Source organism: Pelobates fuscus, chromosome 2 (genome assembly GCF_036172605.1).
Source record: "Pelobates fuscus isolate aPelFus1 chromosome 2, aPelFus1.pri, whole genome shotgun sequence".
Lineage (NCBI taxonomy): Eukaryota > Metazoa > Chordata > Amphibia > Anura > Pelobatidae > Pelobates > Pelobates fuscus.
Window position 1 is genome coordinate 312,054,383 of NC_086318.1, and position 27,012 is coordinate 312,081,394.

A 27,012-nucleotide genomic window follows, 5' to 3' on the forward strand; every position below is an offset into this window, starting at 1 on the left:
CTAGAATCCTGACAGTCTCGAGTACAATAAGCAGAACATAGAAGCTTGATCTGTTTAAAAAATATATAACAACAAAACTGTTAGAAGGTGAGCTTAGTTTTAATCACAGAGTTCTTTGGAAATAATGGCTTTCAGTTTGAAAACACAGCAAGATATTTTCACCTCAACTGTTTTCACTTCAACTGAAGTTGAAGAGTAATTCGAAGGTAACGCTACCTAGATTTCTCAAAATCCTCAAAATCCTTGACTTTAGTGTTTTGTGTTTCAAACTTATGTTTTGATGTTTTGCCAAGTAGACTTTGAAAAGAACATTATCAGTATGTGTATGTGTGTGTGTGTTGTGTAAACGTTTCAGTCCTCTCAGAGACTTTCCTCAGGATCAAGATACTAGTATCCCGAGGAAAGTCCCAGAGAGGACTGAAACGTTGATTTATGGATTATAACGTTTGAATAAAGGAACTTCTTCTTTTTAAGGCCGTAAGTACAGTCAATGTTTATGCTTTACTTGGATAAAAAGCCCTAAGGTTTGGCACCCGGCACCACAAATAAATATTTAACCTGAGTGCAAGGAACTTTTGTTTTTTGTTTATACATATATATATATATATAATTGCTGTCTTCACCAAGCAAATATGTCACTATTTCAGGCAGACGCACAACCTTTCAGGTGCATCTGCCACCATTTGAGTAGAGCTAGTTACACAATTGCATTACTGACCCACCCCTATTCCCCCTCTCTCCACAGCATCCGACTTCCTAGGTCGCCGATGCTGAGGGATGTGTGTCTTTTTTTTTCTAAATATTAAACATTTAGCAGAGAAAAAGGTAGGTGTAATCAGGGGGTAGCAGAAAAGTGGACATACCACACTGTATGATGATACGAGGATATAGAGAAATATAGAGAAATAGAAGCAGCACAGTTTGCAAAGTCAGATTTATATTAACTATTTTATAGCCACCCTGTCCACACAAGTGTTATCCCATGCTTCACTCCTAAGTTTCCACACTCAGTTCCCTCTGTACACCAAGTGATGCAAAAAGAAACATTTGGTTTTCTTAATGGGCCTATTCCTTGGCCATGGCTCCAAAGTTACAGCTCCTTTACCCCTATTTTAATCTGGCCCTGGTCAGGGAACACCATGCTTTTGAGGTAGAGAAATACAAATGTTTATGTTGACTGACAGGTGCAAAAATGCAGAATTTACAATGAATGATGTGAAATCAAGATGGAGACAGATTTCTACATTTCCATTTATATTTCTGACCTCACAAACACATATTTGTTAAATATTAGAGTAAGCAAACATAATATTAAACAATTCTAGGAAGTTACATTTACCCTTTAATGTTTGTTTTAAGATAATGTACCTGTTTCTGAGTAAATTATGATGAAGAAAGGCTTGCAATTGGTATGATCATGTTTCTCTTCATATTCCTATCTCTTTCAATACATCCTCACAAACTCTTGCTTTGGCATATGGTTTACTTACGTGATTCAAGCTAATTATTTCCAGTACAATTTCTTTTTTTTTTCACCATTACGTACATTCGAAAAGTATTCAGCAGTTTGCATTGTGACTATCTCATTATTATCAGCCATTCAAAACACTACTGTGAAAAAGGCCCTTGTTTCTGCGGTTTAGCAAGATATCACAAGTAATCATCTAAGCAGTCGTGTAGCTAGAGGGCAAAACGATCAGGGATTTAACCCTAATATTCATTCTATGGCATCTCCTATATATACTATTGCAAAGCGCTGCAGAATAAGTTGGCGCTATATAAATACCAATAATAATAACAATAATAACAACAGAGATTTCAGCTACATGTCCCATAAACCTCTGCAATGCAAGCAACAATAAAAAAGCCTCTGAATGTATACACCAGCATGAGAGACCTAACTGATGGATCATCTCCCTGGTCTGGGTGAGATATCTTGTGAATGAAAACAGTTTTAGAAACGTCAAGGTAAATATTTTTTATTTTATTTTTTATATTTTATTTTATAAATTTGATTTAGTCTATCTTTAGTTTGAGTATTCAAGCGAGTACATATGCTCTTGAGTGCAGTGCCACGATAACATCTGCATGCTGTACATAATATGATATTGTAACATTGGCATGGCTGATAAAATATTTGCCTATTTTTTGTTAAAGAAAGAACACGATGACTAATTGAGGCACAGTTCAACAGACACTACAGTGTTTCAATCATAGCTTTAGCAGAATGAGCAGTAGTGGATTACACATGACCGGTGTATAGTCGCCATATGGGCTGGCGGAACCTTGGACAAAAACCCCCCACATACCTAACCCAATAACACACTGACACCTGGTATATGGGAAAATTTGTCCACAGCTTTATTAAATAATTTATAATATATATAACGATAATATTGCTTTAAATAAGTTAACATATAAACATGGGTCATTGCCCCCACCTTCCGCCCCTCTCATCCGTATCCTTCTTTTTAATAGAGGGCAATGACCCCCAACATAACAAATACAAATATGTAACGACATTTTCCAACCTCGCCAACTTGAACCGAACAAGTGCCAACCATAAGTAACCATGGCAGGGGTATACCCGGATACCCCTGCCCCACCAGGTTCTGAGCCACCTCCAGGACTCGAAACCACCATTGACCATAATTCCACTTTTTTCCATGTTCCTCACGTTCCTCATAGGGAGCCTATGTCCTCTCTCTCAGCTCCCTATCCCGCCGCTGTGAAAAAACGGGAAACCCATATCTAAACATAAATATATAGGGAGGGTGGGCGGGACAAACTGAACCGGGTAGGAAATTAGAAGTGAACCTTACAAAATGGCTCCTCCCTTAAATAGCCAAACCCACATATCCCATAACCCACCTGTCCTGTCTGTTCCTCCTGGGCCCGCCTCCTAACCCCTGTCAAGGCCCTGTTCCGCTTAAGCTGCGCTTTGGCTACATGGGGCTACATGACCGGTGTATAGTCGCCATATGGGCTGGCGGAACCTTGGACAAAAACCCCCCACATACCTAACCCAATAACACACTGACACCTGGTATATGGGAAAATTTGTCCACAGCTTTATTAAATAATTTATAATATATATAACGATAATATTGCTTTAAATAAGTTAACATATAAACATGGGTCATTGCCCCCACCTTCCGCCCCTCTCATCCGTATCCTTCTTTTTAATAGAGGGCAATGACCCCCAACATAACAAATACAAATATGTAACGACATTTTCCAACCTCGCCAACTTGAACCGAACAAGTGCCAACCATAAGTAACCATGGCAGGGGTATACCCGGATACCCCTGCCCCACCAGGTTCTGAGCCACCTCCAGGACTCGAAACCACCATTGACCATAATTCCACTTTTTTCCATGTTCCTCACGTTCCTCATAGGGAGCCTATGTCCTCTCTCTCAGCTCCCTATCCCGCCACAAGCTCAGACCTTGACCCCTTAAGCTGTCTGAGCTCCGCCACCCCGAAGAAGGAACGCCCTCCGCATCCCTTCCTGCAGACCCAAGTTCAGCAGGTCGTAACCCACTGCCGAAAGGTGTACACCGTCCGAGCGGTAATACCCATCCAACCCCTCCTCCAGTTCCTGGTGCCTTACCACCACTCCCCCCAGTTTCCTGACAAAACTTGCCATCAGGCTGTTCACCTTACCCCTGCATCTATCAATGGCTATCGGGTCCCGGGCGTAACGCCACCGCTGCCTCGGAACAATCTCCGACCATACCAGCATCACCCCGGGAAGCAGATCAACCAGCCGGTTAAGATCCTGCTTCATCCATTTTACCAGCCTCCGCTGCGGGGTGAGGCCCAGGTCATTACCGCCTGCATGTAAAACTAGCATATCCGGCCGCGCCCCGCCTGCGACCATACCAAATATTGCCCTGCAGACGTCCCCCCAGCAGAAGCCCCGATACCCCCACCAGCGCACTACGAGCTGGTCCTCCGGAAAGCCCAGCTGCTGGCCTTGAGCTCGAGCTGCAGCCCTCCGTCCGGCCCAGAAAATGAAGGAATGACCCACGATCCAAGCGACCCGGCCTGGGGAAGAAAGAAAAAACACAGGATAAAACCACCCGTACCCCCCAGGCCGTCCCAATGTCCCTTAGTGTTCCAACAAACCCAAGCGTACATATGAGCGGAACCTAACAGATTCCCATCTCCCAATCCGCTTGACTACCTCATCCCCCAAACCTAGACGTGTGGCCTCCGTGGCCGCCCCAATACGAAAGGAGTGGGTGCCGTATGTGCCGGCATCCAGTCCCATCCGACCCAGACCCAGACTGAAAACTTTCTGAAATTGGAAGCGAGAGAGCGACGAGCCATCCGCATGGACCAACAGGGACCCGCCAACCGCGGGCCTCTGACCCAAATACTCCGACGCCGCAGCTACTGGGCACAATGCCGAGCCCGGCAGGGCCCCCAGCGTAACGTCCCGGCCCTTACCTTCCACATCCGTCTTGGACCTAGCCAAGTGTACCACCAGCTTCCCATCCAGTATACGTACCCCAGACACCTGTAGGCCCCCCGTGGCCGCCCGGGTGTTGCTCACCAACTCCCCGACTCGGAACGCCCCAAAGAAAGCCAAAAGAAATGCCACACGGAATAGCGACACCTCAAATGCATTGAAACAAATGGAGGGCAGCGCCTGAACAAGCCCTTCCAGCACATGCACCGACACCGGGCGCCTAGCGTCGGGGGCCCTCCGAGCCCTCCGATACCCTTTGAGTGCTTGCCGGACAATAAACGCCTTGGTAAGATCCGCTCCACCATGGAGCTTGAACCAGAACGCCATTGCAGCCATGTTCCTGTCAATCACCGCCGGGGAGGCGCCCCCCGCCAGTAATTGAAAGGTAAACCACAAGAAGGCATCCAGAGGCGGCTCCCCTCGTACCCCTCGGCCCAGCCCGCCCCAGGAACGTTCCCATGAACTCCAGACCTTACTGTATGCGGCCCATGTGGCCGGTGCCAGCGAAGCCTTCACGAGTCCGCCAAGCAGGACGCTCCTAGCTGCCACATCTCGATCGGGCACGGCTGACCCCTGTCCTGGGCCTCCGGGGCCATCGTTCGAAACCGGGACCACTGAAAACGAGACAGAGCGTCAGCCACCTCGTTCAAGTACCCAGGCACATGGCGCGCACGAAAAACCACATTCAGGGACATGCACAACAAAACAAAGCGCCGCAGCAGAGTTACCACCGGCCTCGATGCTGCAGACTGATTATTAACCGCGTGCACCACGGACATGTTGTCCGAGAAGAAAACCACTTTCCTGTCCCTCAACCGGTCCCCCCACAGCGCCAGCGCCACCACCAGTGGGAACAGCTCCAGAAACGCCAGGTTACGCATGAGGGGGCTCTGCCCCCATGCCTCCGGCCATTTTTCTGCACACCAGCTCCCGCTGAAGTAGGCCCCAAAACCCACGCTACCCGACGCGTCGGTGTACAGCTCCAGCTCAGCTGTCGACACGCCCCCTTGCCGAAAGAACACCGTCCCGTTAAAGTCCCTGAGGAAGGTATCCCACACCCCCAAGTCCGCCCGCATGGACGAAGATACCCGGATGAAATGGTGAGGGGACCTAATCCCCGCGGTAGCCGCCGATAAGCTGCGGCTAAACACCCTACCCATGGGTATCACCCTACAGGCGAAATTGAGCATTCCGACCAATGACTGCAATCGGCGCAGGGTCACTTTCCGTGCCCGACGCACCTCTGCCACCACGCCGCGCAAACCTTCCAGCTTTGCCAGCGGCAGCCGACATTCCCCCCGCACTGAATCTATCTCCAGACCCAGGAAACTAAGGCACTCAGTCGGGCCCTCAGTTTTATCCGCCGCCAGCGGCACCCCAAAGCAGCCCGCCACCCATTGAATGGTACCTAACAAGTGCTGGCACGCGGGAGATCCGGCCGGCCCCACACACAGGAAATCATCCAGATAGTGCACCACCGCTTTATCTCCCGCTTCCGTCCGCACCACCCACTCGAGAAATGAACTAAACTTCTCAAAGTAAGAGCACGAAATGGAGCACCCCATGGGAAGGCACAAATCCACAAAGTAGCCCCCCTCAAAGAAGCACCCTAACAGGTGGTGACACGCCGGGTGCACCGGAAGCAACCTAAAAGCAGCCTCGATGTCCACCTTGGCCATCAACGCACCACGCCCGGCTCTCTTCACCAGCTCGACCGCCTGGTCAAATGATGCGTAAGAGACCGAGCATAGGTCCCTGTCAATGTCGTCGTTCACCGACTCCCCTTTAGGATAGGAAAGATGGTGAATGAGCCGAAACTTCCCTGTTTCTTTCTTGGGGACCACCCCGAGGGGAGAGACCCGAAGGCCCTCCAGTGGCGGGGCCACAAAAGGCCCCGCCATCCTACCCAACCGCACCTCCTTGTCCAACTTCTCCCGAACCACCTCTGGGAACTCCACCACGGACTTGAGATTATGAGGGCAAGCAGTGCCACCCCTCTCCCGAAACGGAATGACAAACCCTTGCCCAAACCCCGCTCTAAGCAGCTCCGCGTCTGCCCTGTTACCGTAGCGGTTTAGCCAGGGCTCCATCGCGTCTAATTTCACTGGGGTTAGCCCCCGAGGTAGTGGGAGACCCTCCGCCGCCAACCGCGGCAGAGGCTCCCGTCCCCCCGGACTTCCCTTTCTTGAAACAACGTTGGAGCCCATGAGCCCCACCGCAGCCCGAGCACTCGTGCTTGAAGCGGCAGGCTGCGCCCCACTTGCACTGGCCCTCATTAAAGAGCCAGCATAAGCCCTTCTGCGAGGCGGCCGACGAGGAGGACTGACCCTTAGCGCCAGCCGCGTGCTGAAAGGGCTGCGCCTTCTGCGCCATCATGAGCTTCATCCAGAGAGGCAGGTCCATCTGGTCCCACCGCATGCCCGGATTCGCCGCCAGCCGCTGCCGGAACTGCTCATCATACCGCCACCATGCCAATCCGCCATAGGTGCGGTATGCCTCCCATATGCCGTCCAAGTAGCAAAACAGGGACGAGCAGGAGCCCGGCGATTTTTCCCCGATCACGCTGGCTAGGATACAGAATGCCCTTAGCCAGTTACCAAAAGACTTCGGTATCTTGCGATACCTCCGCCGTTTCTCCTCCTCCTCTTTCTTTTCGTCCTTTTTGTCCTCCTCCTTGAGGTCAAGAAAGTCCTCCAAGGGAAGAAGCGAGAAGATCTCGCAAAATTCCCCCTTCCAGATTTTATCTTTCACCTCCTGCTTGAGGTGCACCCCCAGCGGGCCCGCGAAGGACACATACGCATGTTGCCTCGCTGCTTCCGTCACCTCCCCCGTCAACTCCGCCCGTTCGCTTCCCGCCTCACCCACGCTGGAAGCCGACACAGCTTCCCCGCCCGCAACTGCCGCCGGGGTCCCTAGACCGGGCCCCGCCTCCCCTCCCCCTTGCGTCCACACCTGCCCTACGCTACCTTGTGTGCCACCCCCCGCCCCCAGTGAGTGGAGTAGTGACTGCAGTGTTTGTACTAGTGCACTGGACTGTAGCGATTCAATAGACTCACCGGCCAAGCCCCTGGGGCCGATGACACCCGGGGCTGCGCAGTCCGTCACTGCTCGTCCAGGATGAACGCCATCCGCCGATGTCCCGCCAACCAGGGATCCCACCCGGTGCCTGGAAAAATCAGATGAGGAGCGACTCCGGGACCTGGAAAGAGGAGAAGAAGTCCTGGGCAAGGCGTACTGTTCCCCCACCACCTTCCCGTCCCGAACCGGGGAGCGCCTGCTAACCGCCAAAGCCTCCCGCCGGGTATCCTCCCGCCGTCGCGCCCCAAAGGCCCTGAGAGCCCTGCCACGTGGACTACGACTCCTACCATCGCCTTTGGATGCCAACCCCCGTTGAGGCAACCTGGGGGACCCGGACCCTGCCGAACTCCCTGACATTGCGCGCCTGCGCCGGGGCCTCCGTCTGCGTGTCCTGGGGGCCCTAACCGGCGAGGGGCTAGCACTACCCGACTCCGAACTAGGCCCACCCTCCCCGCTTCCCGCCCCGCGCCCCAACCCCGCTGCAGCCCGACCTACCACTACACCTACGGAACCCGGACCAGGGGCACCTCCCCCGGGGCCCTCCACGGACGCGGATGGTGACACCCCGCTCCCCGAGACAGTTATCCACGACCGACCGGACCTCGGAGCCTTTCCTTTCCCCTTACCCTCTACCACCCTCCTAACATCCATCGAACCCGCAGGCACTACCTTCCGCCCCGCAAGAGAACTACCGAGGGACCCCCCATCCTCTCCCACGGAAGCCCGCCCAGTCTGCACTCCGCGGGACCCCTTCGCAGCATCCCGCACCCCCCCCATGGGCCTTCCGCCCGACCCCTGCTCCCCTTGGGCCGCTCGCCTACCCGCCCCCCCGTCCACCCGCTCCCTGGAATCGGGCCTCACTCCCCGCCTGCCCACCACGCCAAGGGGACCCCCGGAAGGGGCCCCTGCACTTGCCTGCTGTACGTTGGGCCCGTCGTGGACCGTCCCAGTCCGCGTGCTGCAGTCCACCGCCAAGACCGATGGGGGTGCCCTCCTGGGCCGAGACCCCGCCCCGCCAGGCCCCGCACTAGGCCGTCCGGCCGCCATCTTGGATCCTGCTCCGCGCACGGCCCCATCCGTGTTAGGGGTTGGTGCATCGACGTCCAGGGCCGCCGCCCGTCTCGACTCACCACGCCGAAGCCCCGGCCGCACACTGGGAGGCAGAGCCTCAACCAGGCAGCTCCTGGGCCTGCTACGACTTCCACTGGCTGTCTCCTGCACTCCCGTGCCACCGACCTCCGGTTCTCCTCCCGGGCTCAAACGCCTCGGGGGCCTCCTGGCCCTCGCCGGGCGTGAGTCTCCGGCCTCCTGTCCTGCCGCCGCAGCAAGGACCGGGCCCAGCTGGGCCTGCACCCAATCCGCTCCTTGTTGCCGCGCCGCTGTCCTGATCCCCTCCAGAAGCTTCTCCACGATATCCATGGCCCTGCAGAGGAGACAAAAGAGAAACCCTACCCAGAAAGTATAGAGAGCACCGGGATGCACACAAACTGAACCGGGTAGGAAATTAGAAGTGAACCTTACAAAATGGCTCCTCCCTTAAATAGCCAAACCCACATATCCCATAACCCACCTGTCCTGTCTGTTCCTCCTGGGCCCGCCTCCTAACCCCTGTCAAGGCCCTGTTCCGCTTAAGCTGCGCTTTGGCTACATGGGGCTACATGAGCAGTAACTTGTGCATAATCATTATGTTAGTTAATTGTGACTGCATGGTCTGTAAGAGATTCGGCAAGCCTCATTTTTAGTAAAAGAAAATAAACAAAACGTGCTGAGTAAATTAAGCATTCAAACAATATAACATACAAGCTGTTAGCACTATTGTTGGTTATGCAGGCACGGTTATATTAAACAGTTGACTGTACTCTTAGACCTGGTATACAGGCTTGGGGTGTGAGGTCATAAACTTAGTGGATGATTAAAGCTCAATATATAATAGCCCATGCTTAACAGTATACTATGCAGGCACAGCTTAGTTTGTGGCATATATAGAAGTCACCTGCAGTATGCATGCTCTAGACATATTGATTGCCAAATGTTATAAGGTTGCCTAGTAGTGTGCTATACAGTGCCCTGGTTGAGATACCACATAACATAAAATAAGAAAAAAAGAAAGTGAAATGTCAACATGTTTAACTAACACTAAAATATGACATTGGAGTCTCTCGAAGAGAGCCACGCAGCCCCTCCCCTCCTCCCCCCCCCCCCTCCCGGCCCCAGGCCCAGCTCTCCATAAGTGCTGGAGAAGACATGCAGACAGGCCTACTGAATCCTCTAGGCTTGGCCCGCTCCCGCCTCCGACTTATTATTCTTGTGAGAAGTCCGGTGGGTACTACTCCACCAGCGACGTGCTAGGAAGCTCTTCACTGATGGCCCGCAAAGCGCCAGCTTCCTGCAGTGGGGACCGGGATAACCCCCGCCGGTCCATAGGTGGGGGACCAGGCTCGGTGGGAGGTGTCACAAAGCCATTGTGTGGTTGCCAGGCATGTGAACAGGGCAGCGGCCATCTGCCCCCTCCTCTCCCGAGTAGGCCGCATACTCCAAAGCTTCGTACCACCCACAGGGCCCCCCAAACCCTTGATCTTGGAAATCATGGTATTGCCAACAACACTTGGGTACACTACACAGCTTGAGTGTTAGCAGTGAGTCGAGGATTTCAGCTGAAAATGCCAAATTCATCAGGAACCTCTACAGCATGCAACCGGTCAGCATGGCTGTCAGGCACCCCCTTTATTTTACTTATGTTAATGAATGATCTATATTATATTTTAAAATTATTAGGGGGTGTCCGCCAGCCCTGGTATGTCCATTTACTTCCCTACTATTAGTGTATAATTCAGTTTGGTTTCCAGAAAGAGGATTTGCAGTTGGATATTAAAGCTACTTTAGATCTGGCAAGTTCCCAGGTATGCATGTTGTTTATATGATTTCATTCAGAATAATTCTTTCCAAACATTTGCACAGGGATATATATAATTATGATAGAACGTTGTGTTTAAAAGAATGATGTATAACACTAATAATATAACAGAGTTCCCACGGCTAGTGGAGATATTTGAAGCTGTCCCTGTAGGACAGTATTTGGAAAGGTTTGTAATACATAAAACAGTAGATTTAAAGGACTGAGGTAAAATGAAAACAATCATAAAATCTCTTGTTTTAGTTATATAAATCTCCCTAGCATTTTGTAAATATCAAAGGCTTATTTACTAAAGTCCAAATTGTGGCAAATCAATATCTGAACAAAATATATATTATTATATTTTTTAGATTCAGCCTTTATACCCAGATTGTCCTCTCTTGGCAGCCATTAGACTCATGGATGAACTCAGTCCAATCCAATTTTTCTAACAGAAAAGCATCGGGGACCTATGCTGCATGTGCTGCAATCACCACACTCTCTATCCTCCTATTGAGTCAAATGCTTTTTTTAAGAGAAGCATTAACATCACACACAGCATGATGGTGTCAAATATAAAGACCTTCGATTGTGGCTGTAGTGGCTGCCAGACACTTGCCGATAGGTGTGTTTTGGGGCAAATGCAAACATTGCCAAAACTGCTGAGGTTTGTACTAAAACATATTCCCAAAGATTAAGTGGTTTTGGTGCTTAAGGTGACCCTTTAAGACAAAAATAGCTGATCTAGAAAAATCCTTCAATTGAACTATTGTCTGAGCTTGGCTATTTTAGCTTCAGTTTTTACATTTGGATTTTTATTTGCCACACAACGTTAGAGAATAACCTTAAAAGGATTCTTAAAATGTTAGTCACTATGCTTAGTGCAGTCCTGTAAAGTGCAAGTGACATGTGTCCATGCAGTAAGCTGCAGAGTAGATAAAGCACTTAAAATCAAATTCCGTGCTCTGTGTTCTATTCCTAACACTGCAGGATTCCGTATAAAATCTGTAATTTACTATATATGGAAAAATGGTTGCCTTGTATTTCACCATACAAACGTGATAACAATTACCTATGCTTTTCTTTCATTTGGTATAATTTAATTTCCACCTCAAATAAACTACCCAGTAAAACTTAAAATAATGAAACTCATGCTGGTATAGCATTTTAAAAAGGAGACTCTAAGCACGAAAACAACTTTAGCTTAAGGCACACTCCAAACAACAAAAATACTCAATCTTACAGAGTGTGTCCTCTTTTTTTACAAAAAGTATAGATTTCAATAGAAATTGTACATTTGTAAATTAACCTTGTTACACACTCCTGGCTGTCAGTTAGACAACCAGTACGGTTAATATAACAAAAAAAGAGTGTGTAAGGCGCTTCAAAAAAAAACTCTACTGAGTTATAAAAAGTGCGTCCCCGACACTCAAAGATAAGAAGAAAAAACGAGAATATATATGCTACAGTGCTACAGTGAATACAAAAATATATATACCAACTTAGTCCGTCCGGGAGGTGAGCTATTGGGTTTTACGTATTCTGAAGCAGACGGATGGTTTGGGGCCCGAGGTATGAAATAGGTGCGGCTCCTCCTGGAGCTGGTTCAGCTGTCTCGGATTCTGGGGTTCCAAGCGTTCTGGTTATCCCCCTGGGGGGCAATGATCTGAGGATTATGCCTATATGGGGTTTGGCATCTGCCATCACGAGGGCACATTTTAGTTCTGTTTCCTGACGTGCCCCTTATTTGGTTGGAGGTCATTTCCCGTAACTTCTGGCAGCCGGCCCATAATCAGAGAGTTATGGAACACTGCCGTATAAAGCTTAACAGGAGGTTCTCTAAGTTTGTTTTGGGGGTTAAAGGGATTCCAGTTCACCACAGGGTGTTCGAAGGGGAGGCAGCTAATTTGTTTCGGGGTGATGGAGTTCACCTCACGGAGATCATGCTCGAACTTTTTAATCTTGCCATACAGGAAGCAGTGGAACAGGCCTTGGGTGGTTTGGCTGGGGCCCCCTCTGATTTTAGGCTTAAAAAAGCAGGGTTGTGGTGGGGGGCGTGTCCTTGCCAATAGGTTTTGGGGGGCTATTACATTGAGTGGCAGGATATGGACAAGGTCGGGTCAAACTCCCCTGCTCTGTAGGATAAACATTTAAGTTAACGCCTTGGACGTGCCCACCGAGCTAGAAGCCGTCTGGTGGTAAGCATTGAAAGGAAAAGGGAATTTAGTTGGACAAGGGGGGAGGCGAGAACCCTGTGGGCAAGTTGGTGAACAGGCACGTGGTCTCTTTCATTGGCAAGGACGTTTATGTAAGCTCAAGTGTGTTGGGCAATAGGTGTTAATGATTATATGTTAAGTTATGGATTATGTATGTATTTATCTCTGGTTATAATTAAATGATAAAGTTCAATAAATGTTGGATGAGTCCTACCTTCTTATGTTTTAATAAATGCTGTGGCCTGTTTCATCCAAAAATTCAGTGTCTGTCGTTATTGGGGGGTTATTTGGGGTTATTCTTATTCGCATCACATTCCCCACTACATCCATACATGTTCTCAATAAAAATCATATAAAGGATTATTACAATGTATAGTCAGCTAGACGTTTTCGAGCTTAAGCAAACATATAAGTGCTAGCATTGCTTTAATATGGTACCAAAGTAATTCAATGCACGTCTTCTGCCATTTTGCTTTACTATGAAGTTAATAAAAGTATTCATAGCACTATTTCCAGTCCTACTGTAAAGTAATTCCCTATAGATTACATTTGTAAAAAAAAGTATTTCAATAATTGTTGGCATGCGATGCCATGGATACCTACATCCTGTTACATCCGGCTTGGATTTTTTCCCAATGAAGTTTTACAACCATCTTTGAACTTGTCCGCGTAACAATTTACTATAACACATGTTGATTATGAAATTACTTGTTTCTCCCCTACTGTCAGCAAGGCATAAGCAAAGACAATGGGTCACATAACAGTTGTCAAGTGTTCTTTTTAGAATTTGCTTTGATAGTAATTTGAGATTCAAAGGTCAGCCACTTCCTTTCCGCAGGATAAAATACTGTTAGGATCATACCTTTTATTGCTGCATTTACTACATAACTGTTTCACAGCAATGTTGAGCTTTCACCGCACAGATTAACTCTATTTAAAATTGTATAAGGAAATTACATACTTATGGTTGCCACAAGCAGTTTAATCCATGTCTTTAAACATGTAAAATGTTTGCCAACTGACATTTTTTTGTTCATGTGTAACAAGTTACTGAGTACAAAAGGTTAATGTGGTCACTGGTAGTTTCTCTAAAACCCAAGCCCAAATACCAGCTTTGGATACCATCGTGATGAAATTCACTTTTTATCATAAGTGCAAAATATCCACAAATAGGCTGTATAAATATTGGGGTACTGCTGAAATACTATTAACTCTTTTGACAGGGCTGGAATTAGTCTTGATAAAGTATCATCACCATACAAAACATTTAGATTAGTCTGTGGACCTTACTGTTTTGTGGGTCTGAGATTTGTTTGTCGACTATTTTGTACATACTTTAGATTTTTTGTTTTTAAATATACCCATTGTTGAGGGGAAAGATTTTCATTGATTGCCAATGAGTCAGCCAGGGACTTCCTCAGGAATTTTTCCAGGGGGGGCATAATTGTAATGACATCCATGCTTGGTCCCTTTTTGACAGTGTTATGAAGGAGAGGGGCATAGTCTTTACCACATAAAGCCAGGGTGAATCGCATTTTCACAACTATGGTGTCAGGAATACATGTTTGTATTCCTTACACTATAGTGTTCATTTAAGCAAATCAAAGGAACATTCTGGTCACCATAATAACTTCAACTAAATGAAAATCCTATGATGCCAGGAGGCCCCTGGGTGCTCTCTTTCCTTTAAGGGGTTAAACCACTCCTAAATGGTTTAACTTCAAAGCTTCCTCCACCTCCAGATCTCCGGGTCGCTCAGTGTTATTCAGCTTCTGAAACGGAGTGTCAGGAAGTGCAGATTGACGTCAGGCATAGGTGCTGCAGATTGGCTAGAGTGGTTAGCTGATGCTCTAAGCCAATCGCTAGTTCCCAGTTCATAAAAATGTTATACTTTTTTATGAATGGGGAGCTACTTAATGGCTTAGAGTGCCAGCTGACCACTCTAGCCAATCAGCGGCACCCCTACCCAGCTTCCTGTATCAGTAAATAAAAGTGAACACATTACCACTGATATTTTTTACCTGGGGAGATGAGAAGGTCCAAGGTTTCCCTGCCAGGCCCAGGTACCGAAGCCTTATGATGTGTTGTCCAGAATGAAGTGCAGGGATCACTTCACTTGTCCTTCCTGCTCCAATCTCCTTTTCTTCTCCTTCATTTGACACAGTCTTCTTTTTCTTCTGACACTGTCTTCTCTTCTCCTTGACTCCTTCTTCTCCTTTACCTTTCTGCTTCTTTTGTGCCTTTCTGCTCCTTTTCCTTTCTAATCCCTTGCTGCCCCTTTCTGCTCCTTGCAGACCCTTCCTTCTCATTGCAGACCCTTTCTGCTCCTTGCTGCCTCTTCCTCCTTCTTGCTGACCCATACTGCTTCTTGCTGACCCTTCCTGCTCATTTCTGCTCCTTATCCTACTTTACCTTTGTGCTCCTTCTGTCCCTCCCAGCTCATGGCTGACCCTTTCTGCTCATTGATGTCCCTTCCTGCTCATTTCTGTTCGTTCTCCTTTCTGTTCCTTCTCCTACTTTACCTTTGCGCTCCTTCTGTCCCTTTCTGCTCCTTGCTGACTCTTCCTTCTCCTTGCAGACCCTTCCTGCTCCTTGCTGCCCCTTCCTCCTCATTTCTGCTCCTTCCTGCTAATTTCTGCTCCTTCTCCTGCTTTACGTTTGTGCTCCTTCTGCCCCTTCAAGCTCATTGCTGACCCTTTCTGCTCCTTGATATCCCTTCCTGCTCATTTCTGTTCTTTCTCCTTTCTGCTACTTGATGTCCCTTCCTCATCATTTTGGTTCCTTTCTCCTCTCTGCTCCTTCTCCTACATTACCTTTGTGCTCCTTCTGTCCCTTCCTACTCCTTGCTGCCCTTTTTAGCTCCTTGCTGACCCTTTCTGCTCCTTCTTCTTTACCATTGTGCTGCTTTACCTTCCAGCTCCTTCCTACTCCTTGCTGACCCTTCCTGCTCCTTGCTGCCCCTTTCACTTACCTGATCTGTAGGCTGCCCCCAATCTCTTACTTACCTGATCTGTAGGCTGCCCCCCATCTCTAACATACCTGATCTGTAGGCTGCCCCCCCCCCCATCTCTGACTTACCTGATCTGTAGGATGCTCCCCCATCCCTCACATATCTGATCTGTAGGGTGCCCCATGCCTCACTTACCTGATATGTAGGCTGTTGGCTGCCCTCCCCTCCACTTCCCCCAATCTCACTTACCTGTTTTGTTTGCTGCCCCCCCTCATCCCTCACTTACCTGATCTGTATGCTACCCCCATCACTCACTTACCTGATCTGTAGGCTTCCCCCCCATCTCTCACTTATCTGATCATTTAGGCTGCCCCCCATTTTCCTGATCTATAGGCCCCCTCCCCCTCACCCCCATCCCTCACTTCCTGATCTGTAGGCTGTCTCTGCAGTCTAAAAGTTGCAAGCTGCATGATGTGCTGCTCCCCTGTGGTTTCAGGCAGCAGAGAGAAGCAGGGATGTAGCTTCCTATCCCTGCCTCTCTCCACCCACACCTACTGGCCTGAGCCGGTATTGCAGTGTATTATCAATCTCTAAATAAAAATACCGGCACAAACAACTTACATGGATTCAAGAGAAAAACATGAAAGGGGGGTGCTATATAGACATAAAATACTTATATCTGTACAACGAAGGTCTCTCAGCTGATAATCAAATCAATGATAAACAGAGCCTATTATAGCAGGCTCTGACTGTATGGGCTCTTCAAAATCTCTGTATGCTGTATATTCCAACGGGATCAGCTCCAGGATCAGCTCCAGCCTCCTCTTAGTATTCTTCCAATCACACCACAAAAACCAAGTGGTGGGGTGTAAAAGAATTTATTAAGAATACTTTTTAAAACAAATATATAAAAAAGAAACAAAGCACTACGCGTTTCGACTTTCCGTCTTCTTCAAAGGTGCATAACATACAAGTCCATCTGATCTCTTTAAATACATCCGGAGTTATCAATTTTCGCGGGTAAAAGTTCACATTACTTCCGTGTTGTGATGTCACTTCCGGATCCGTCGGCTTGATTTGCGTCAAATGACGTCATCACGGTTCCACCCGTCTAGTGTCCTTCAACCCGGATGTTAATGCTTTCGGACGCCATTTTTATGCCTGGCATTGTACTAATGAACTATACTTTAATGAGGGAAAATAGATCAGGTAGAACTACAACATACATATTGTAGAAATCCGCTTACAAAGCTGATAGAATATATTATATTCTACAATATTAGGAGAAATACTAGAAGAAAAAAAAGAAAAGGAAAAATTAAAAATGTTTTTATAACTTTCCTATTCAAACCAAAAATTTGGCTTATCGATAATGAAAGAAGGGGGGGGGGAGGTTTAAACAATGTAACCCCCTCTCAAGAAAAGCAAAATATACTTATTTAAAGGAAAGAATATCCTTAAGGGTAAATAAAAAATGTATATATAAAAAATATAATATAAAAAATATATAATCTGGGCCGGACCTTTTAGATAAGGGCTGCCATCTCAAAGTCCACATTGAGCCCGCCCGGAGTCAGCTCACTCAGGAATATATATTTTTGGATCTAGAAATCTCGGCTACAGGGAATAGTATTGACACATGCACTTTTTTTAAGCCGGTTGATGTAAACGGATATATCCACAAAGAAAGTTGCCATTTCCGTCCATGGCTGGAGAACATACCGAAGGGTCAATTCCTACGCATGAGACGGGATTGTACAAAAATAGAAACTTTTGATTCTCAATCCCGAATTCTAAAAGAACAATTTGTAATGAAAGGATATTGTAACGAACTTTTAGATCAGGAGATAAAATCAGTTAGAAATATGGAAAGGAACACTCTATTAGAATATAAATCAAAAACCACATCAGAGGAAAAGCAGGATAAAATACCTATCATCTGTAACTATAGTCAAGACCATAAAGAGCTTAAAAAAATCTTTAATAAACATTGGTATATCCTCCAACAGGATGAAGAAATCCTACCATACCTTTATGATAAACCCAAATTAACTTTTAGAGGGGCGCAAAATCTAAGACAGAAATTAACCTCGAGTTATTTAGAAGCTCCTAAATTAAAAGAAAATTTTCTAACCATTAATAAATCCCTACAGAAAGGTTTTCACTATTGTGGGGAGTGTATGGGCTGTAGGAACCACCAGAGTAAACCGAAGAAAGTAGAGGCTTTTCACTCTAAGATTGGCTCTGTTAATTTTAAAATCAATTCATTTATGACCTGTCACACTAAGAATGTGGTGTATTTGCTCACGTGTCCTTGTGGACTCCAATATGTGGGGAAAACTTCAAGAAATCTAAAAACAAGGATACGTGAGCATATCTACAATATAAGGAGAGGTTTTTTAAAGCATAGTGTTTCTACACATTTTTTAAATGTTCATGGCGGAAACCCTGCGGGGCTCAGTTTTTTTGGGATTCAGGCCATTAAACCCCACTGGAGGGGAGGTCATCTCGAGTCCGCATTGAGCCGCTGTGAGATGAGGTGGATCTTTGATCTAGGAACACTGACTCCGGGCGGGCTCAATGTGGACTTTGAGATGGCAGCCCTTATCTAAAAGGTCCGGCCCAGATTATATATTTTTTATATTATATTTTTTATATATACATTTTTTATTTACCCTTAAGGATATTCTTTCCTTTAAATAAGTATATTTTGCTTTTCTTGAGAGGGGGTTACATTGTTTAAACCTCCCCCCCCCTTCTTTCATTATCGATAAGCCAAATTTTTGGTTTGAATAGGAAAGTTATAAAAACATTTTTAATTTTTCCTTTTCTTTTTTTTCTTCTAGTATTTCTCCTAATATTGTAGAATATAATATATTCTATCAGCTTTGTAAGCGGATTTCTACAATATGTATGTTGTAGTTCTACCTGATCTATTTTCCCTCATTAAAGTATAGTTCATTAGTACAATGCCAGGCATAAAAATGGCGTCCGAAAGCATTAACATCCGGGTTGAAGGACACTAGACGGGTGGAACCGTGATGACGTCATTTGACGCAAATCAAGCCGACGGATCCGGAAGTGACATCACAACACGGAAGTAATGTGAACTTTTACCCGCGAAAATTGATAACTCCGGATGTATTTAAAGAGATCAGATGGACTTGTATGTTATGCACCTTTGAAGAAGACGGAAAGTCGAAACGCGTAGTGCTTTGTTTCTTTTTTATATATTTGTTTTAAAAAGTATTCTTAATAAATTCTTTTACACCCCACCACTTGGTTTTTGTGGTGTGATTGGAAGAATACTAAGAGGAGGCTGGAGCTGATCCTGGAGCTGATCCCGTTGGAATATACAGCATACAGAGATTTTGAAGAGCCCATACAGTCAGAGCCTGCTATAATAGGCTCTGTTTATCATTGATTTGATTATCAGCTGAGAGCCCTTCGTTGTACAGATATAAGTATTTTATGTCTATATAGCACCCCCCTTTCATGTTTTTCTCTTGTATCCATTTGTATAGTGCCTTTGGGTGATTTTTTTTGGCACTTGGGGGTAGTTGCTGTGTTTTCACCTTTATATCAGTATTAATAGCGCCAATCCACCCACAGATATTTTCTTGGAAAGTATCCTTTTTAGTTAACTTACATGGATTGTCTCTTTGAGAAACACAATTGCACCATTTTTTGATAGGGTTTGAAAAAGCTACGCCAGAGATTCGTCACAACTGAATTCACATGGTATAAAATATTTTGAGATAATGAAAAAGTGCTCAGGAAACATCCAGTTGTCTCAAACGACTTGAACTCAGTTTGTCACAAAATAAAAAGGACTACACTGATATCATCCACCAATGATAATGTTACAATAAATGTGCATATTCATTTTTTTACAAAACCTTTAGTTAGTAAACAGAGTTTGTTCTGTTTTATGAGTGTTTTTTCCAAATTAATTTGTAAAAAAAGAATCACAGATAATTATGCATTTCACTAATTAGATAAATTGCAATGTATTGCTATATTTATTGGGCTTAGTGTTACCATATCAATATCAGTGCATCGATAATTGTTATAATTAGATTGCACTATCTTCATTGACTGTAAATCAGAATGTTAGATAATATTTTTTACATATTATAAAATTGAGTCCTAGTTTAGGATGGAACAATTTATATTGAACGATCACAAGGGTGACATGATTATCCAGATTGCAAAATTTGGACAGAAATAGTTTAGAAGAATTCTTCAACTGATTAATAGTCACAGGTTAGCAATGCAATCAATTAGCTCATGTTGTTTTTTCAAAGAAAACGGAGTATGACAATTCTGTGTTATACTTGAAGTTAGTTTCAATTTATACTTTCGCTGATTCCCACTGAAAGTTGGTATATGTCACATTGATATGGAGATGACTATCTGCTCATACCTCAATTACAAAGATGGATCTTCTTTTGGGGCAATTGTCTTGTTGGTCGAATAAATGTACTATTTTAAGTAGAGGTTTAAATGTAACACCATTTAAGAAGAGGCAAATTAAATATTTTAAACCCAAGAACACAATTATCTTTCTACCGCGTAACACTAATTAGTACATGGTGCAAATGTACAAACAAGTCAATAATTAGACATCTTATGTTTCTTTTTTCTTAAATTTAGAGATGTCAGTCTGGATTTTACTATTCAGTCTCCGGAGAATGTTTACCCTGCAAATGCAATGGAAACTCGCAGAAGTGTTTGGACGGTTCCGGAACCTGTGTGGTAAGATCTCTTTTAGATATATACAGCTTCACATATTGTTAAATCAAATTTGCCATGTTCAGAAAGGGAAACAAGTTAAGCTTCTGGTCTTTTATTTTTATTGTAAATGTATTTTTCCAAATGTTTGTATTGTATTGTTTGTTTGAAGGTCGTTTGTGTTATACCAATAGTAATAGTGCTTGTGAACCCATTGTCTGCTCTCTCATTTTCTATACAAGTTGTAATAGTCAAGTTAACAGCTTTGATAGATGTTATGAATGAGTTTAAATATGAAACTACTATTTCTGATAGGTAATCATTCTTGTATGGTAACTGCAAGGACAATTTATCCAAATACCTCATCTCAGTGGAAACTCACCACCGTTTTGGATATCGTGAGTCCATCAAGCAGATCTTGTTGAGCTAAGTCCCCAGTAAATAGGAACCCAGCTTGGAGATTAGTGAATTTGCCTAGCATTATTATGTAAAAATAAGGCAAATACACTTCAGCCCCCCCAAAGAGCTATCTGAAAACTATTAGGCAAAATTATCAGATGTTTTGCACAATGTATTAATTCAATCTAAAGCTGAAGTTTTAAGGACAAAATACCATTTAAAGGGTAACTCCAGAAACACAAAGCACTGTCTGCAATCTGTATTTTTTGGGCAATTTCTAAAAGTGATCATTTCAATAGAAATAGTCTTTTTTTTTTCTAACTGGGGCAGAGATGCCTCCCCGGCTGCCACTCAGCCAGACAGGAAGGTTTGAGTCTACGTCTATTAGCTCCATAGTGCTAACAGAAGTGGAAGGCTCAGCTCATTGAGAAGTATTGGAAAGCCAAAGCCATTTGCGCACATGCAAGTTGTAACGGAACCACTTGCACCCCGACTGGGTACCTTCCGTTGATGGATGCTCCTAGTGCTTCCCGAGGACTCCAAGCACTCCGCCAGACACCATAACCACTGTAGACTCCCACGAACCGCTGCAGCTTGGTTGAGGTCTCGCCGTCTCCACCCACTCTGGACCAGGGTCCAACTTCCAGTAGGTCAGCCTCTCTGAAATCCAGAGAGCAGGAACAGGAACAAGCTCTTAGCAGAGCTTAGTGATTATACCCTGGGGAGTATAGTGATTATAGCAAACCCCACAGTGTAGGTCTCCAATCCCCCAAACATGAGCCGAAACTTCATGTAGGTACAAGATGAAGTTTTCAGGCCAGAGGCACACCCCCTGGGCCTGGTGGTATACTGTAACAAAAGGGACACAAACCAATGGGAACACTAATTAACATAATAACTCTCCCACATACACAATGAAACCCATCCTCTCCTGGAGATAATTGGCTTAAGGCACTGCAGTAAACTCAATTATCTCCAGGTATAGAAAATATCCACATTTTACACTAACAGCAAAAATACGTAAAAGTACATAAAAATACATAATTTTTATTATATTACACAGAACCCCCACATTTAACCTATCCCCAGATAGCTTTGATCTGAGTGCCCAATATAGGTGAACAGCTCTCAGATCCTACGAACAAAGTAAATTTGCCATGGGTTTAAAGTTTTGGGGAAGCCTCTTTTGACCGACCGCACGCAGGATTTCCTGCCCAAAACAGTTCCACAGAGTTTGGCTGTGCGGCTGGTCTATTTCCAATGTTAAAGTAAGTTCACATAGAAAAAACTACTAAGTCCCATTTGAATGCACGAACGGGCCCTGTTCGTGCGAAGAGCATAGTGTAACATGGCGTTCGAATTGTCGAACGCTCTTCGACTTTATCCGAAGCGTCGAAGTGGAGGAGGAGGTCAGGGTCAGCGGTGTTCGTGCAAATGTGTAGCCGATTTTGGTTCCATGGATTCAGGGGCACACACCGCTGACTGCATTTGACTAAATTAAAATGGCCGCTGCCACGTGTTCGTTTGTCGAATGGCGACCCCTTCGACTACTTCGGCTGCATCCGAAGTGCCATATAAAAAGTACCAATCCTTCCCTACAGTTCTTAAAGGGCGAGAAGTAGTGAAATAAAATCCCATATGGCCAAATAATGTTTTTAAAGAGCAAAAATCTCCCCGGGGCCATAGTCGTGAGGAAGGAGGCTGGCAATCAGGTTCCTCCAACAGCCAAGGGCAAAGGGCAGCTTGTCACCTAAAACTCCAGTGACAAAGGCATTTCGTCACACACGTCTAGCTGATTATTGAATTTCTCGGCACAGACTGAAAGTCGATACCAGGGAAAGAGGGAAAGGTTTGCATAGGCTCAGAGAAGGCAACAGTATGTGGATTTTGTGAGCTGTGTTTTTTAATACCTCTAATAAAACATACAGAAAATTGATGGATGGTTTCTTTGGGAGTATATCTACTAAAAATGTAAAACAACAAGTAAAAATAAATCAGTTAAGTGTTTCTTTAAATTAAATATAGTGGATGCAGACATTATTCAAGTTCTATCTTTTTGAATTCTGTGATCTGTTCATGTATGGCAGGAAGCTTCTTCATAAAGAATTTAAATGAGGCAGTATTCCAGGATTTATTTTAGTCAAAATATGTATTTGTATTCTTAAGGGAACATCTGTAATCCAGATGGTAATATTGATGTTTTTGTTATTTTGATGTGTTTATTCCTACCCCATTACTTTAACCATTAGCATTTAATGGTAACATCCCATAATCTCAACATAAACATTACAATTGTTAAGTATGCTGACAGATTTATTTAAGTGTATTGTTAAGATATGTATTTGCGTAAGTACATTTCACCGAATGTGCAAGAATTTGTGATAAAATATTCCATCTATCATTTCACTACAACTTTTTTGACAAATTACGCACTGGCTCTTTGTTTCCTTATGAAAAATATCCCATATGGCAGTATTCAGACATGTATTTACCATGACAAAACTTCCTCTGAAGTTCAGTTCACCATGAATTGTCTTTGAGATGAATCACTCCAAACAGGAAAGTACCAAGAGTTAACATGATAAAACGTTTGACTTATTGTCTTGTGTTGGACAGACGGAAGACAAATGTTTTTTGTACAATGGGAAGGTCAAGGGGTGATAATGATTATCAAAAATGTACATTACAAAATGCAGCAATTGCAATTTGTATTAAAACATGAAGTGAGGTCCATAGTAACAGAAAAGTAAAAGGCCAAGTAATCATATTGTTGATTGCATTTAAATATATTAAAAGCAGATTGACTGAAAGATGACTAGCAAGCAGATGACAGTAGAATAAGTAGCTTTAGATATTAGCCTTTATGGAGGTAGGACTTTCAAAAATTGACTAAAAATCAGACAGGGAAAGGAAATTATTGTGTTGTTGTTAGTTACAATGAATATCTAGATAAGAACACATTAGGATAGCCTGAATATGGCATGTTTTGACTGCAGTCTTCCAGGCTACAAAAAGTAGCGAAGCAGCCTATGCACCTTAAAAGAGTCTATCCTGGCGTGTTAGTTTCAGCAAGGCTATTGCTGGACTCTTTTCTATGGCATTTGGACTCTGGATCAGTGGAGGAGTTCCAAGTCAGTAGGTACTATAATGTTAAATGGCTTTAAAACTGAAGTGAGATTAATCATAGGCTTTGTTGTAAAGTTTCCATGCTAAGTGGCGCTAATGGGAATGATTACACTAAGTAAAGTATCCCATAGGAAGTAGCATTAAAAACCTCAGGCAGTTCTGCATATAATCATCTCTTTCTTATAGAAGGGTCAACTGACTTCAGTACCTCTATTACTATCTAAGACAAATCATTTTTGCTTTAATTCCCAGATGTAAATTCCCAGATATATCAAATCGAAAGTACTATTTCTGTACACAGGAATCATGTTTACGTAGACCCTGAATCAGGATAAAGTCTATAAATATGGGATATATGTGACCTGGCATTCAACCATTCAAAGACTAATTTCCTTTCCCAGTCTTTCCTCTGTTTCACAGGAAGCTCGGTGATTACTTTTTTATCATTCCAGGGGATTTCCAGTTTTCACTCCATTTTCCTATCTTGGAAGTTTTAAGCACAAAGTGCTGTCATTAGAGTTGGTGGCATTTATAAACTCACTTCTTGAGTTGTGGACTCCCTGCCTGTATAATTAACTATTATGTAAATTATAACAGTGCCATTCCCCTGCCATATCTGATTGTGCATTCCATAGTTGTTTTTTTGTTAATGTTATCTTTTCATAACAGGCTGCAATTTTCCCTATAACGTTATCAGTGTTTTAAAAATGTTATTTTTTTTAATTTATTTTTTTTACAATACAATGGGAAACTAAAATTCAGAGATAATGCTGGAGTAATTTCCACTAACTGTAATGGAAGTTCTAGCATTATTAACGGTGTGTTCTATTACTCACTATGTTACTGGATCATGGCCAAACACAATGTTTTGTTTAAGATTTTCCAATCACAGATGTTCTTTGTTATGATATATACATAGTGGAGCTGCTATGAACATCGACCCTGTGCTGTCTTTGTCTAATGCACATGGGCCCCGTAACCATAGACCTTTCATGTCCCAATGTGCTGATAGTTTTGTGGTGATGTCTACACACATTTTCTAACCACAGAAACATGTGTCATACTATGATCCATACTGGTGAAACAACAGCGTCTCTGAGAATTTAAAGGATTTTAGGGTCATACTGAAGAGTTTCTCAACAGATGCCGTTAATTTAAGGGAGGTAGTTCCCTACAACTGTGAGGTTGAATACGTAGTTTAAAATCTGTTAACAGTGTTAGAAAACACAATGAACATGATCATTATTAAATGGTAAAAACAGGTTCGGCTTCAGGAATAATATTTTATCCATTTATATTTTATACGGTTTGACTTTAAAAATGAATTATTTGTCTTTTATAGTGTTCCCTTTAAAGGAACACTGTAGCGTTAGGAATACAAATGGGTATCCCTAATTGGTGCCCAGTCACTGTACAGAACTCAGCTGCCAGAGTAATGACAATATGAAAAAAGAAAGAACAAATAAGGTCCTTGAATTGTGTCCTCCAACTTTAAGGGCCTAAAATAGAAATCCAATTTGTTGGAGTAACACCCAAGGATAGAGCAATATAGAAAAAGTAAATTAAATTAAACGATAAAGTACCAAAATTAATAAGAGTGCAAAAAGTAGGGTGTATGTAATAAGACCAAAACCTAAATAGGATTCTTTTTTTAGACAGTACCATAACAAAACGGATGCTTTATTGTGAGGAATTCCTTTATTATCGCTTGGACATATGTTACATGGTATGTCTACTAAATGTTAAAAGAGGTGAAGCCACAGACGAAGGCGCAATACAGTAGCGCGAAAACGCACTTGCCTTTTGCACATATTGCCTATGGATTTGCAATGTCCGTTCTCACAGAGCACCATCTAGTTGGATGGGTGGCAATATGAGTCAGAACCAAAGGGTAATGATGGTTTTTTTGCTGATGCTTTACTTTTAAACCGTTCTCAATATTCTATTAGAAACCTTATTTTTTTTATAGAAATATTTTATTTGTATTAGGTTGTACCTTTTTTTTTTTTTTGTATGTCAAAATTTTGTATGTCATGTATGTCATGATTTTTTTTTATTCAGCATGTGACAGGTTGTAGAGGTTAACAAAGCAAACGAAGACTCACAGGTCTCTTTGTAATATCTATAAACAAACCTTTGGTTGCGCAGGACCTATGCATAAAGATTAACATCATACTTGATTTTTTGAGGGTATTTGAGTCACGGTTATATTGGGCATCATATGGCTCAATTTCCGGGCTTTGTAGATAGTTCTCCAACATTTATATATATATATATAGAGAGAGAGAGAGAGAGAGAGAGAGAGAGAGAGAGAGAGAGAGAGAGAGAGAGAGAGAGAGAGATAGATAAAAATTTCAGCTGAGTTTATTATATGCTAATCTTTTTTGAAAACATGGACTACTGAAAACTGGTTATTTTGTTTTTTTACAGAATTGCCAGAGAAACACAACAGGGAAACACTGTGATAAATGTCCCTCTGGATTCATGGAAGATGTCATTCGAGGAGTATTAAGAAACTGCCTGGCATGTCCTTGCCCATTGCCAATCAGCTCTAACAAGTATGTAAAAAAATAACAAATCAAACGCAATGTAACAATGTAAAAAAAAAGATACAAGACCATATTTATCATGAGATTCTTTGGTGGAGTGATAGATTCGGCATTTGGATTTGGAGAAAACATTGATGCAGAAGTAATGTTGCTACTAATACTTGATCATGTAGTGCTTTTGAGTAGTGAAATAAATCATATCCTGCCAATTTATCTGACATACAACATCAAAGAATACATCAATGCATTCTAACACAAGAGAGGTTTTAATGTTATGGTTTTATAATTAGACATATTCAGCTTATCTTTTTTTCATCATTACTCCCCATCATTCAGTTGGGAGTTTAGCGTATCTTGACAAAACCGTTGTAAAGGTTAGGCCAAATTGCTGATATTACTTTCAGATGCCTGGCCTTTTCTCTATCCAGAAATGTGAGATTAGCAGGTAGGATGTTAGCCCAACATTCTATGGATACACAACCATAATGAGGAGTTAGACAGAAGGGAATGCCAAGAGAAAGAATTTCAGCATGCATTTCATATGTAGAAGTAAGCCGACACAAGAATCTGGGATAAACAATCCATCACTA

General features: G+C 43.8%; 1 protein-coding gene across 1 annotated transcript in view; it reads left to right on the plus strand.

The window, feature by feature from the left end:
• LAMA4 (laminin subunit alpha 4) overlaps positions 1–27,012 on the plus strand; it is a 139,587-nt gene that overhangs the window by 19,473 nt on the left and 93,102 nt on the right. The window contains exons 2-3 of the mRNA XM_063443504.1: positions 20,271–20,372; positions 26,304–26,431. Of these exons, the coding sequence (XP_063299574.1) occupies positions 20,271–20,372; positions 26,304–26,431 (230 nt within the window). The remainder of the gene's footprint in view (positions 1–20,270; positions 20,373–26,303; positions 26,432–27,012) is intronic.